This window comes from Varroa destructor, unplaced genomic scaffold (genome assembly GCF_002443255.2).
Source record: "Varroa destructor unplaced genomic scaffold, Vdes_3.0 BEIS01000004.1, whole genome shotgun sequence".
In the NCBI taxonomy this organism is placed as follows: Eukaryota; Metazoa; Arthropoda; class Arachnida; order Mesostigmata; family Varroidae; genus Varroa; species Varroa destructor.
The window spans coordinates 23,422,773-23,438,567 of NW_019211457.1; the positions used below are offsets into that span (position 1 = coordinate 23,422,773).

Genomic DNA, 15,795 nt, shown 5'->3' on the forward strand with positions numbered 1-15,795 from the left:
TTTCTTTTTCCATTTTTCGTCATTTCTGCAAAATCGTTCTCATGATTTATTTTCCTTCCACTGTCTCTATGATACATTTTCGCTCAGCAGAAGCTTCGTAAAAGTGCGTGCTTTTTTCGAGCTGTGACTACAACAGCGCCACACGGAGCACTGTGGATACTCTTAAAACGCAGATTTGGTTCCTATGCCACAGAGCTCTCGACAAGCGAAGTCATCAGGAAATGACTCTCTCGTCGTGCGTGGTGTTTTCATACAGTTAGCAGCTGGAATCGCTGAAGCTATTCTGGTAGCGGAAGTTGAACCAGTACACCTCAACGAACGCAGTGTCTTGCAAGCAGGCTGCTTTGCCAGTCAGCTCTACATTGCCCCGTTATTGAACCATGCAGGGCTTGAAACAAGCACTCGCGTCCCGTAATGACCCGATGGCCTTGCCGAGTTCTGGAGGTTATCTCTGTCAGACTGAAGTGCGCGGGATGATACGTTTGCGGCAACCGGGTACGTACCGCTAGTCCACCATTTAGCGTTGAGTGTGAGGAGAAGCTAACATTGTACTGCTTAGCTCACTTTGTTCCGCTACGTTGTTTGTGTTTATATGTCGCTTGTTCAATTTTTGTGAAAATATGACCAGTCCCGTTGGGCAAGGCAAGGTTATGTCTAGTGCAAGTCACGATTATGTATTTGAATGTTGCGGCCCGGCTGTGGTGCCATAGCGTTTTGGGCAGTACGGTAGTTCGGTAAAAAGGAAGACCGAAAATCTTTTTTTTTTTCTACCTCTGGCGCTGAGGCGGATTGATGTGGATTGCAAAGGTATTCCAGTTGTAGTGGCAGTTCTGTTAAGAGTAAGATAAGTGTTAGTGTACTTTAGAATTAGCGTCATTCTTGTTTGTGGGGTGCAATTAGAGACAGAAAATACAGAGAATTCTCGCAGTACGCAGTTTATCGCGACGCGTTGCGTTGTGACTCGATATTACGGTTGCAGTGACGTTACGTAGCGGTGAACGTGCTTGCGTTGGTCGGCGTAGGAATTGCTTCTGCTTAACGTTGTGTGCTTTTGTTGACTACATCGATTGTTTCGTATATTTTCCACTTTCATATTCTTTGTTTCTGGCTTCGCTAACATGTAGATCGGTGCATGGACGTACGTTATTCAAGATACTTGTTGGGAGCTTCCAGATTGCATTGACAATTCGCTGCTTTGGCCTTCTAGGTATTTCTATTTCGGTCTTCCGTTTCGCATATCATCATTCTATAATAACAGTCCTTTCTTATCGTTTAGCTTTCCTTCGCTTGTTGTCTATGTAGTAGAAGGTTTGGATATACCCTACAGTTTCGCATAGAAAGTGCTTGGCGAACGCTAATCGAACTCTCTTTATTTGAGCAGCGATAGTGGCAACCTAGAGGATTATTATTTTCATTTTAATAACACTAATGGCTATAGTTGATTAGAAAGATAAGCAGTCACTACGTCTAGAGAGTGCGGCCATAGCTGACCGCCCAGCCACTATGGGATGCGGCCGGTTTCACGCATGACACGTGTCATTTCGTCTCACACGGACTTCATGACTCGATTGAGCTAGCCAACACGGCGTATAACCATTTGTTCTCTCGACAGAATTGTGCTTATCGGCGGCACCAATGGTAAACGTACGCTTTGGAATACCTGCGGGGTCTGTGGCTCGATTGTTTGGACTTCATTGTCGGTACTCACGCGTGTAGCTTTCTCTAGGTCATTCTACATAAACGCAGAACATCTCCTCGTATCTTTTCAAGGCATCATCGTCCATTTTCCTCGTTTCTAGTGTCGCCATCATTGTCGACAACCGATCCAAGGTTTGATCGCTTAGAGGCACAATCTGCTAGAACAAATGATTGATTAACAGCTGTAGAGAATCGGCTGTGTCGAATTTTGGGCCTCATTGACCGTGTTTCATTGATGAGAGCACTTTTATTCAAAGTATACACAAAAGAGATGAGGGGTAGCTAGTCGTGTCCTTGAGGCGTGCACAACGAACATAGAGAGATGCTCCAAAGGTCGACAGAATCGAGGCGGCTGTTTTTACCATTTTGATGTGGCCCAGATGTGAACAACTAGACAAGAGAACACCCTGTCCTAAGTGGTAGACGTCGTCCCATGAAAGTTACGTTCGTCAGAAATCCAGCAATGAAGGTGATCCGGTGCTAGTAACCCCCTCAACCGAATACATTTACCATCAAGTGTTTAAATGCTATATCGGCGGTGGCAGTAGCGATTCCCGTTCGCACCGAAGGCGGTACCAGTGCGAGCCAGAAACAGCGGCTGGGTCTTGAACGACCATTCGAAGTGGGATGGTCACGTCGCCGAGGAACTGTCCCCCAGGTTGACTTCCCAGCGTCGACTGATGTTCCCATACCGACAGCTTGAGAGATGCCTCTTGCAGTTCGGAAGGTTCAAGAGACGGAAACACGAATGATTTGTTCCATTCTGGGTTAACAGCTGGTTCGCTTACCGGGGTTTTCATCGCAGTGAACCCCCTGAAATTGTCCGACACCAATAATACAAATAATTTTAGTTACTACAGCGTATAAGTTAGATACATTGGGAAGTGGCTTGTCAATTAAGCTTAGAATTTCCACGTGTTTTCGGTGAGAGCACATTGAGAGGTCCGTTTTGATTAGAAGAACGACGAAGCTTATGACTGCCTTGAAAAAGTTGTAATCGAAGCTCTCAAGTAATGCCATAAAGAGCTGTATTGCGAACTATATAGTTTTTTTTTCCATTTAGCGACACCTATTAAAATGACATCGTCCTTAATATTTCCTCACTCCGCAAGAAGCGATTCGCTGTGAATAAATGTCGCGGTGAATTTTAGCTTGAGCGCTGTATTTGTATAAAAAGATTTTTCTCGAATAAACTTCAATCCAACAAAACTGGGTGTTATGTATCGATTTTTTCAGTCATCAGCTCGACTGCTAGACGTAGAAACCAATATATGTGAAGAAGCAGGACATATTCGCCAGACTATAACCCAGTAGGGCATTGTTTCAACCCTGCACAACTGCGAACTCACGAAGCAAAAGATAAATTCACACCGTTATCACTGTTATCAAGATATGTATTTTTGTCGAAATTATTGAGAATAATGATATATATACTATGCGGCTACTTTTTTTCTTTTAATTTCAAGCGTTGAATGCGGGTCTTCCTGAACGCGATTTAAACACTAACCTAAAAAAAGGAAAAATATATAGGGCCAATTTGTTGACAGGTTGATCTAGGTAATCTAATGAAGCAAATTCATGACGATTGAACAGGCGAGTTGTTGCCCTGCCCCAGTCGCCTTTAATTTGCTACCTATTTATTATTTTTTTTTGCCATAAATGTAATTCATTGTAAAGAGTTTTTAAGGACACCCATAATATCATGCATGAATGTTGCAGGTGTTAAGTTTTTGCCAGGATGTAATAAGCGAAGACCAGCTAGAGATATAATTAGTCCATTAACAATGTATGTCACGGAAACTGGCGATCGCTTTCGATTAACGCAGATTTTGAAATGAGTAAAATATTCAGATGATTTTAGGGAACCACACCCTTCTCACTGAATCTGCAGAAAAATGATAATAACTAAAAATTCAACAAAAATTATGTTGATCCAGCGTATTAGTATAGTTTTCTTTGCCCGCAGAAGTACACATTTACCATAAAATGGTCTCATTCAATGCAGTAGCAGATATTTCCGTGAAGGACAGCGAGCCCTACATCCTAGGACACCGTAGGACTTCTAACGAGCAATGGTCAAGTAATTAAGCACAATTGTGTAACTATTGCAGTCATTCGTCTTTGATGTTGAAGTTAAGTGGGCCGGGTCGGCAAAAGCCAATATCCGTATCCCCTTCGGACGAGTATACGCTCTTGGGGTTCCGGCGTATTGAATAACCTGCAAAGACACCTGTTATAACCTTCCTAGCAATGTTGGACCTGAATTATCTTCATGGCTAACTGCGATTTCGAGCATGAAAGAAACGTTCATTGACGCTCCCTTGGTTGAGTACGAGAAATCTCTCAGTAACTCAAGCCGTATGCCATTTCCACATGTACAAATAGTTCGCTGAGTCCTGCAAATTAAAGTTACCATTTATGTCCTTCTTGGTCATCGATGTTACGACGTTAAACGAAAATGTCATTCGATTTGCTCAGTCGGTTGATTGATACACAGGGCGCTTGAGGAACTGCTGAAGTTCAACGGAAACGCTGCTAATCTTCCACTCGACCGAAAAAAAACAATGACCTTTGTCAGAGAACATATCAGTTTTACTTGAAATTTCATAGCCATACAAGGTTTGTAATTGAACTTTGAAGCCCCCTATGAATGCGTTTTATTCGACATTAAACAGATAGGTGTTTATTTGAATTCTCAATTAGAAAACGATAGGTACAATTGCTGCTCGCTCAGATTTTGGGCTAGATTCATTCATCGAGGAATCAATTTCTGCTTTCTCCTTTAAGCAAAATACAAATTTCCTGTGCTCGCTACTGGTTTCACGGACGTTCGGATTGTGGTCATTTAGTCGACAATTCTAGGGTGACCGCTAGACCTTCGGACTCTGTTTGCCACCGCATCGTCAACGCTCGTCTTTAGGCAACGCATTCATCACGCTAAGCAGCGACAACAGGGAGAGCTCTAGAGAAAAGATATTAAGTGTTTTCAGTTTTTTTAGATATCAGATTTAGGCCTGAAAAAAGAACCACTATGCCCTTGTGCATCGGAATATGGTAAAACATTCACCGTCCCTGATTATGGATATCTAGCTTCACGATAGGCTTGCAATGCAAGCGAGTTCTTGGCGAGCAAACGGTCAGCCAATAGGGAGAATACCTTCATTAACTTTGTGCGTCAGATACTTTTGGCGTCCTTTAAGCAGTCGGTGGCCTATATACTACGGCAAACCTCTGAAAAAAATTAATTTTGAAAAATTACAAAAATAATACATTAATAGTAAAGTATTTCGTAAATTTTAAAATTATACGACAAGCTTTAATTAAACTATTAGCTAAATATGTATCAACTGCTACAATTAAACAGTTAACAATCATATACAATACTTAAACGGGGGGCGGAATGGGCATTCAGAATAGAATGAATGATACCGCTTCGCTAGCTAAAATAACGTGTTTCTACACGCATCTACGAATGACTGTTTGCATCAATGTCACATACTGTGATACGGATCATTGACCTTAGAGGCACCAATGGCAACTGGCTTCACTATATTTTTATTATAAATTTAAGTTTTTTAATAGCCTTAGCTTTCAACATCGTGAAGTCACCTCACCGATCTGAAACTGGTGTTGATTAACGATCACCTTTCCAACATTTCCTTTATACCCATTTCTTACCCAAATTACCTATCGTCGAAAAAAGTCATTGTTATATAAATAAACAGAGAAACGCTTTTAGACAGGTGAATTTTTTTTACAAACGGTGAAACAGTAGGTCTCGTGTTAGAAACGCTCTTGTTTTTTTTGTTAATATTTGTATTTCTTTTTATTACTATTGATACTAATGTTTAAATCAATTCTATTTCTTTGAGTGTGAGGAAAGAATACTCGAATTACTTTAAAAAGCAAGAAAGATACTTATTTTAGTTTATTTTGTTTTTAAGACAGAGTTGAAATTTAGTTTCAAAGTCGCGAATTACGTACGATAGAAAAACTCAACAACATCCTATAAAATAAGGTGCTTTATAAATGTTCAGTGATTTTTATAGAGCGATCGCTGTATGATAATTAATAATTTCTAACTTTTTATTACTATTTTATTATTATTATTACTATTATAACAGTTATTTTAGGGACGCTATTGGCGAATTACGAAGGCTTTATAGCAGGAACAATGAGATGGTGCAAAGTATGTAAAGAGTAACACTCGAGAGATCGTTTTCAGGTCCATTGTTCCACGGAGAACATTGTCACCTCTAAAAATAACTTAATTTACATAAATTGTTGTGTAATATCTATGTGTGTGTCGTTGTTGAAACTTGAAGCGGCTATCCGTTTCTTGGTTTCTTCCAACCAGAGGTCAGACCCCCCCCCCCCCCCAGCCACTGCGTCGACTTACTCTACAAATATCGGCTTGTTTATATAGGCTCGCGCTATTGTGCACATCTCTGTTTGCTTCATTAAGCTTTCATCGGATATGTAATTTGAGTGCAGGTGTACGGCGAGTTTAGTATTTCTTTATACACTCATAGACAGCTGAGCCCTACAAAACTCAAAAGCTAATTCCCTTCATATCGAGTTGCTAGGTCGCACGTGTCGTCTATAGTCAGAACTTACCCATCGGGGCTAAGCCTCAGCTTAACGTATGCGCGGTGTAGTGCTGTGACGGTATCCTGACGGCCGGGTTGTTTTCGAGGCGCTAGCCCTCTTACCGACAAAACCCGAACAACCAGATCCGACCGTTCTTCGTCGTAGAAGAGCTGTACACACATCTCCCCTTCATCCATGGTGCCCATACTGCCCCCGGTGACGCCTGATCCACTGGCACTGCCTCCAAGTTCGCCCTAACCCATTAGAAACGACCCATGCGTTAACAATGTCAGCTATCAATTTCGACTTAATCAAAATTCATTTGTCCATACACATGTGCTTTGTCTGTAGGTATGATGAATGCAGTGAGATACAAAGTTATATCACTCACATGATAAGCTTTTGGCTCAAAAAAATAATTACGATATATATGCATACTAGTTTTACGAACCTTTTTTATCCTTAATATTGGAAAATCGCAAATTATTAACCAGTAAAGATATAGGTCGTTTTTGTATTCGATTTATTCGTGTAAAATAAATCCGTATCAGGACTTCTCGTAGCGAAACACCGATACCACAAATGTCTACAGTCGGTAAGAAATTGATCTGCGTGCGCGGTCGCGGTACTTGGCAGGGTCAGAGCTAGTAAAATTAAATGGCGTCTTCGCTGATGTCCACTCTCGAGCATGTATGTCCACCAGTATGCCACGTTTATACTTATCGCCTCGTTTACGTATATATGTATATATATCTGATAGAACTACGGGTTATTTTTTGTACACATATAATACCCTGCACATGACGCGCGCTAACCTGCACAGAGTGTGTGTGCAAGAACAACACTGCGGTCTAGGTCTTTCATGGTTTTGCCTGCGGAGTGAAGCCTTCCCCTGGTTCCTTGGAGCACGAAGAGGCCCTTATGCCAATGGGCTCTCCTGCAGTATTAACCGAGGAAGCGATAAAGTGGATTCGAAATTGAATTTGCATGTTTCAAGCTATCGATCAGGGACCGTAGATAAGCAGAACCTGTGGCTTGTTACAAAACCAACACGAGGGAGCCGGCGTTCGTAGGACACTGCCTGGCTGAACAAGGCACTTCTCTCTTTTAATAGACAAATCCTAGAGACAGCTTCGAGAAGGTCCCATTCGTCGTTGTCCTTAGCTTCTGAAGTTTCTCCTGTTTCTATCTTAGTTTCTGGTGTATCTATGTATCGAAATTAGTTAGATCGTGCACAAGTGTGTGTACATCGCTTGTAACAGAAGGACTCGACATCAGTAAGGTCGCTCGACGGGCACGCACTATAACCTCATAATTGAATTTGTGTCTTCTGATCAGTTTTTATGTAAACTATGACAAATTTGGTTTAAAGAGATCATGATGGGACCTATTTTCCTTTGGGAGAGTCACTATCATGTCGTGACCTTCTCGTATTTTTCAAATCATTTCACGGAGAAATGCATTAGTTTTAGTTACAATCACTGAAAGGCCTTGTCATTCATCGTATTCAGTAGCATGTAGTGAATGCGACACTTCAATCCTAACTTAATGACTACTTAGTTACAGTGGTTTTCTATCTTGTCAGGGCGAAACTTACGGGTAGCCTGGGCAGCATCCTTCCGCTGTTTCTTCTTATCGGTGGAGCGCGGGGTTGGTCCAGCTGGCCATCTGGCACCATAAAGGATCAAAGCCAGTTGCTGTTATTAACATAGTTACTTCGCAATAACATACAACAACTATAATTAATGATAGATAGCACCTGTAACCAATTTTGAACGCAATGTGTCCTGAGTTTTCCTGATACCGTCACATATCGCAAATCCATGAAGTAGTTGACCACTAAGAAAGTGGTTCCTCTTCTTTCTTGTGCAAAGCTAAAAACATATAGTTTATTCATCGTCGAAATTTGACATCGCTTCCCGTTAATCCTTCGAAATCATCATGGCCGATCCCATAGCTTGAGGCTAAGCAGATTCTACAATACTTATTGGTAGCGAAGCCAAATGCATGTTAAATGCTTGATTGGATGATTGAAGACAGAAAATACTGCAGCATCATTGGATGCTTCGAATTCAAGCTACGTATCTAATAATGCCTAGAAGTAATGACATGTTCTCGTAATATTCTCACAAATGAAATACTAATAGGGAGCCACCCGGGGGTCGACCGAAGAAAATGCCGAAAAGAAATTAGGGAACGGTTTTTGACAGTGACATAATGTGTATATCCTGTGAACTTTCTCATTTGCTAATTATGTATTTTAATCAAATATAAAATAGTGATTTGTCAAAGCAAGCACAGAGTCCTCCGAAATGAAAACTGTTGAAACTCGCGATGTCGTTTGACACACGAACAAACGAAAACGTGTTTATCAGAAACTAACTTTCAGCTTTAGGGTCAGTCAGTTTCTCTAATTGCTTACATCGTGATCACGTACCTATTTCATTGTCCTCCAAGTCGCCTGTCTTAAGTATGTTGGGATTTGAAGCGTTTGGCGAAAGGGGCGACATTCGTCGTCCTGTTTCGATCAGGATTTCCACTACGTCTGGGCTATGATCGAGAATCTCCGATACTTCTTCAAACGGCTTATCTACCAGACTTTGGCCGTTCCATTCCAGAACGATGGAACCTGTAGGAACAATGCACACGAACATGAAGTCGATCCGACAAAGCGACAGTTGTAGGTGTTTTTTACGCACAGAAAAAAATCGTTGCCTAAACGAGATCTTTGAAGCCGTTTCCGCTTTCAACCACTACTACTTTATCATAACTTTTGTTTACTCACTGTTTCTATACAACAGCTATACAACTGTATAGCTGCCATCTACAAAAATTGCACCAATTAGATCCCATGTTTGCGTCGAGAATCGTTCATATTATGAGTTTTTGCTATGAAAAAACCTACGCAAATTCGGCAAGTTCAGAGCAGCAACGAAACGGCTCAGCTTAATATTTCAGTTGCCACAAGACGCTAAAAGCTCGTCGTTTCCCGCTGTTTTCAGAGCAAGTCATCTTGTGCAATGCTCAACTGCAGTGCCTAATACTCGAAACACCTTAACACATGCTGCTTTAGTACACGCGCGCAAAGGGCTGTTCCTTGAAGTCAGGTCATCTTATTTAATACAAAATAATGTTTAAATAGTGCAAATGTATCTGGTCATACCGCATCTGCATTATGCGCCATATAGCGAGTTGTCCTGGTTGTTGAGTTTAGGAGGTCAAACTTCCGCTTTACTATCATCTGATTTAATTTAATTATAGTCTGATATTAATTAGTGTTTTCTAAGAAGTCTACACCGCAACTAATGGCACCACAGGCGTCATCAGGTTCTTTTACTCATTGGATAAGCAAAAAAATGACTTTACGCTGAAAAAGAATGATAGATGCGTCTGTCGTGCCAGATAGTGCTGCGTGCCAGACCTACAGCTAAATTGCACTTCGTTTTTATGACTGCCCTTGTAAGGCACAGCATAACTACACTTTGAAATGCGATATATACTCAAATGTACACATCTGTTACCTACTTCGCAAAATCGCGTCTTAGATTAACCTTTTTGAAGTCCTGCGATGTCAGCTGAGGATCCGAGTAAAACCCACGACACAATAGCGTAGAGGTGTCCATCAGGGCCCCGCTTGCCACCCATGAGGCGCATGCCGAAGCCTCGAGTGCGACACGACGCGTCGTTCTTGTCGCGTTGCAGAATAACCCTCCGCTGTCGTGGCTCCCCTTCAGTACTGTCGCCTGACCCGCCCCGGAGGCTTCCATCTACGTCGTTTATCACGATGCGGATGTTTTCGCCTTCGGGGGCTGAAGCGCGCCGTTCCGTGGGTTTGCCCTAAAAGTGGCATTTGACTCTGCTCTAGTTCTTTTTTTTTCTTTTCATTAAAATATCAAGATAGAAGGAGCCGGACTTCAAGGGTTGGTAATATAGGGTTCGGTAAAGTTAGCTATTAGAACTGTGCAAAAGGACAAGTTTGACGTTGGCGAGCAAAGAAATCAAGATCTGGGGCAGGTGGGGATAAACCAAGGACTATTGGCAGATATCAGGCGGGTGGGCTTGAAATGGTTACTGTTACGTCTGGATGTTATCAATGTGGATTAGCGGGCGACGAAGATTCGGTAGTTATTTGAATGTAAGTGTGGTTCATTGCGTTTTACCATAGCAGCGGCGCGGTAAAAATAGACAGCGATATGGAAACATAGAAGTAACATGAACTCATGTAACGCATCGTAAAGACTCCAAGAGCAAGAGGATACTAGTTAACTAAGGAGGACAATGATGCTGATGGAAATATATATATATATATACGTATGTATATATATATCGGACCTGATACGGGCAATATAGCAACAGGAGATCTGTACAGCGTATGCATATGTATTTTAAAATTTACTGATCGCCAAAAAATAGTATTACGTACGGACCAAAGGGGCAAATAAATCTGCTAGATGAATACGAGTACAATACGATATAGACAGCGGCGACTGGATGGGCGGCGGGGATAAAAATGAAACGATAGCCATGTTTGCGTTTTTTCAAGAACGGGAAACAAGGGAACATTTACGTGAACGCGCACTTTCGTAAATGTTTACGTACAAGCGGTTCCGTTCGCTCGTCGATTCAGACTTAGTGATCAACGTATTTGAAGTTCAAGTTAAGTAAACACCGAAATAGAATAGCACAAATGACAGCTGGGATCGCCACTGAACGTGTTCAGTGCTATATATTACTACATCGTGTGAAAGCTGATCAAACGATTATATGTATATAACTGATAAGTGCTTTTATATATCAAACCTTCTATGCAACAGATAAAATATGGTTGCTAATGAGTTTTGCCATTATCAGCAGTCAACCTACATTTTTGCATAGTTTCTTCTAGGCTTTTATGACTTTTATACTGTACCCAACTCGAGTTGCAAACTTATAAAACATGGTTCAGACTTTGACAGGTTACAGAAGGACTCACCTCTAACTAAGTGTAAGCAGTATTTTTTAAGTGAGTAAATTTCCGTAATTGACATTTGCGAACATTTATAGGTGGCATATTATAGCCTCTCCAGGCAAATAAGTGATCTCTAAGAACTTGATAATCGTAAACTAAGTACTGCTTCAGAAAAAGTAAGCATTTTGTATAAAGTGGATATTCTTTGCTAATACATTGTATCCATTTTCTGCGAGGACGAAGTGAACACTTACCGTTTGCGTAAAATCGTTAAACCTATAAATGTATAATTTTATAATAAACACAATGTCAAACTAACACAGTTAAGGATGGAACCTGTAAAAGCTGTTTATGTGTTTTTCTGTCGGTACGAGGTGGACAATTTGCAGGAGTGTAGCATGATAGGCGTTTGTAAAATGTAGGATAATTGGGGCTCGCTAACAACAATGAATCACGGTATAATAACAACCAAACATTCTTTACCTTAAAACCAGAGAGATCGCATTCAGACGGCATACGCTGAAAGTGAAGCGCCAAGCACATTTAGAAATTAATCGCGACACACAGCATGCGTAGGTGAATACAGAGGCTTACCGCTTGCATTTTACCCCGTTCTGCTACTTAGTTTGTTTATTTTCTTCTCTATTCTCGTTTCTGATGTTTTTCAACAACATCACTTAATTCCAAACATCTGTCAGTCATCAGCTAGTTGATAGTACGACCCTCAGTTAGCCAGCCAATAACTCTGCACAGACACATTTCAGATCATAGGTTACATATTGCTTTTCATCACGATCCTCGTCTCAACTTATTGCCATCGTCGTCATCATAAACAGTCGTCATAATTGTCATAGTGAGCATCACGTGTATCCGTGGCTGTAAACGACGCGCACGTCAACAGCAGCGCCGATCCGTTATCCATCCAGAACTCGGCAGAACAGGCCGAGCCAATTCAACGATACACATAGTGAACGTATATGTAGTTTTTCATCAAGTGTATGTATGTCAGAGATATTTAGATACGGAAAATTTGTACAGCAGAAGAAGAATATCCAGTGGCACAAAAGGGAGCGATGAACGGTGGGCGGGGCGTGATATGAGTACGAAGACAGTAAACAACGACATACTAGTAGAAGGGGAAGACACAGAGGCAGCAACAGAGGACGCAATAAGTAACACGCGATAAGTAAACATTAGAGAGGGATAAACAGACAAACAGACAGTGGGACAACGCGATAGAGAGAAGCGAGAGAATGAAAAAGAAGAAAACGAGGGGCTATGGAATAAGGTGGATTCTCAGCGATCACACGACGGCTCTCGACATAAAACACACACGCACACACACACACACACACACACACACACACACACACACACACACACACACACACACCACACACACACACACACACACACACACACACACACACACACACACACACACACACACACACACACACACACACACACACACACACACACACACACACACACACACACACACACACACACACACACACACACACACACACACACACACACACACACACACACACACACACACACACACACACACACACACACACACACACACACACACACACACACACACACACACACACACACACACACACACACACACACACACACACACACACACACACACACACACACACACACACACACACACACACACACACACACACACACACACACACACACACACACACACACACACACACACACACACACACACACACACACACACACACACACACACACACACACACACACAGATGATAAAACGCTAATAGTTAAAACAGCAGCAGCTCTTGTAATAACAAAGTAAATTATCGGTCACTCGTATAGCAGTTTATATACATGTTTATATGTAGCATTTAATGCATCTGCACAGCATTGAGCTCGACCGCGCAGACATTGAACAGGATATGTATTCCCGCAGCTGGTCGATGCAAATCAAGGATGAGGGACGGTAGATCTACATATAGAATAATATGTGAGATGATGTAAATGCATGACAGAGTTGTAGAAAACAGTAACAATAACAGATTATAATTGTACAATGTCAAATTACGGCTCTTGTGTAGTACGTCCTCTATCCATAAATGTCATATATGAGTCTGCTAGTTAGTTAACTCATTATAATACTCAGTCACGGTCGTTGCGTTAGCGTTATAGTCGGCCTCGCACGGATTGGTTTATTCACCTATCAACAGTGGGCCAGTAATCGACACGTAAAAATTGTATCCTACAGGACTTACTCCTAGGTCACTTTAGCGGCCCTCATAATATCCCTTTTAACTTACATATTATTATACTAAGCTTCATACTAGTATCATCGATTGATCTCATCAACTTTAACAAACACACACAATGGGCACGTTTTATCTACCCTCCCGTTTTCAGTTTCGAAAACAGCCTCCCGTTACTCAAGCCTTAAGCTGTCTAGCACTCATTGCGTCGTATAGTCGCGACCATATATATGCCAAGTAACTCGCTGAGGAAATCTTATTAACTAGGCATTCTCCTGAAAAGCAAGGCTGTCATCAATGGCGTCGCTTAAACCCTGCTCATTGTCATTACATATAAAGAGCCGGTTGAATTGTTCGTCCGCGTAGCCTACCTGATCAATACTGCCCCGTGGCAGATCCAGCGAATGTGTTGAAAGCGATTTGGCGCCGTGTGGATGACAGGCCGTGAGCAGCGAGAGTTGATTCTCAGGTATCTCCATTCTTGGTAATGCGCTACCTGTACTACAGCGTCGTGGCTGCTCCGTGTCAATATTTGAGTAACCGTCGTTGTAAAACATATTCATGTAGTGGTTGCCGTAACCTGTAGGTTAGAGAAGGTTAACGTAAGGCACCAACGGCCAGCTATAGTTGCACATGCTCATACTTGTCAAAATCGGAACTTTCGTCATTTCGGACGGTGGCATTTTGTTAGCAACGAAGTCAACAACGTCACTAACACAGACCCACACCAACTATATCCTTTATTATTATCGATCTTCGCTTACCCCACGACCAAGCACGAATTTTTCTTTAGTAAGGGTAAAAGGAAGAGTGGGGTCCCTGATATCCATGTCAAGACAAGCAGGCGTAGTGTCATCTATTGGGTACAACAAAGTGTCTGTAATAAATTTGTTTGAGATCTACGGGCGTACCTCTGTTCAGGTTAGAAAAGCTTTCAGTAGCGCAATCCACAGTGACGCTGGGGATGGACCTTCGAAGTAATGCTGTTGCGTCGTAACTGTTATTACGGTCAAGATGCAGATGTGTATGATGGTTGGCTGAGTAGTCATTGACGGGACCTCCTGGAGCTCCATGAGGTCCTGGCCCTGCCACCCTGCTTACATGATCTTCAAGTGGGGTCGTTTCGCCTGATACTGTAACCACAGTGTTTCCCCCCGTTGCCACAGTTACCGCGTTGTCATACAGTCGGCCCATTTGGGTAGGCCTGTAACGTACGCCGATAGCACGGACAACAACGGCGTTGATGACGGCAACGGACAGAAAAGGATTCCTAGTTGTAGACGCGTACTCATGAGACCGCTACTGGGTGCAAACCTCTTTCAAAGCCTCTCAAAGCCTTTGAATAAGATTCGCCGGCTTGAAATTAGTCAAGGCGGACTCCGCTTTTCGTGTTCCAACATTCATTCAACTACTCAACGATATAACATAATATTCTCTAGCGAAGTGGTTAGATTTCATTGAGTCCGCTGGAGTTAGAGCAACCCTCTGGTACTTCAAGTGGCGTACCCTCTTCTATGCGCCGCCTATATATTTTTTTATTCAACGATTCCATGAAGATTTTGTCTAATGAAAGCATACTCTATCCTGCTGCTACTCGTTAGCAGGTACAAAACGACCGTACATGAATGCATTGTCTGGAACGAATAAATTGAAGCTACTTGTAGAAAGTTTCTAAAGGTATAATTTTATGGTTTTGATAAAGCGTTTGTTTCGTGCAATCTAACAGGAGAACTGCATATTGAACTATGAAGTTAAAGACATGACCAGGCTTTTAGTCGTAGGGATAAAAATGTTTGCGAAATAAAGATTGCCACAAGTATGCAACATGCTTATTCCTTGAAGTAATGGCCCTTATCCATTTGTACGACAGTTGCAATATTCAGCCTGCTGTTTGGAAAAAAAATTTCCATTTTATCAGCTCGGTGGAAGTACGTTGGTAACGCCAGCTAAGGTCACTGGCGTTTCTTCTCACGAGGCAAAAAAGACGGGCTGGCAGAAGGGTTATTGCCCTGTATGGACGAGTGATGCACGAACGGGATTTAAATTGCTAGAACAAACAATGTGGTATGCCCCTTTAAAAGCACGTCAAGAACCGTTTATATTCCGCATGGAAACGAAAAAAAAAAAAACAGTATTAATGAGCCACAAGCAATCGACAGAATATGTAATTAGCGAGGAAGGACGGGTAGGAAATCCCATAGGAGCCAGTGATAATAATTAGAAAAACGAAGAAGAACAGGAAAACAGGATGGTCTACGTAGCGGGCTAAAGCTTTTACAAACATCC

At 41.9% G+C, this 15,795-nt stretch overlaps 1 protein-coding gene across 1 annotated transcript in view; it reads right to left on the reverse strand.

Moving 5' to 3' along the window:
- The window catches only part of Fife (regulating synaptic membrane exocytosis protein fife), a 108,554-nt gene continuing 92,759 nt past the window's right edge, over window positions 1–15,795 (reverse strand). The window contains exons 11-18 of the mRNA XM_086987601.1: window positions 14,421–14,713; window positions 13,881–14,089; window positions 11,720–11,755; window positions 9,840–10,125; window positions 8,726–8,917; window positions 7,886–7,956; window positions 6,316–6,542; window positions 1–2,511 (exon numbers count right to left, since the gene is read on the reverse strand). Of these exons, the coding sequence (XP_086843727.1) occupies window positions 2,226–2,511; window positions 6,316–6,542; window positions 7,886–7,956; window positions 8,726–8,917; window positions 9,840–10,125; window positions 11,720–11,755; window positions 13,881–14,089; window positions 14,421–14,713 (1,600 nt within the window). The 3' untranslated portion in view covers window positions 1–2,225. The remainder of the gene's footprint in view (window positions 2,512–6,315; window positions 6,543–7,885; window positions 7,957–8,725; window positions 8,918–9,839; window positions 10,126–11,719; window positions 11,756–13,880; window positions 14,090–14,420; window positions 14,714–15,795) is intronic.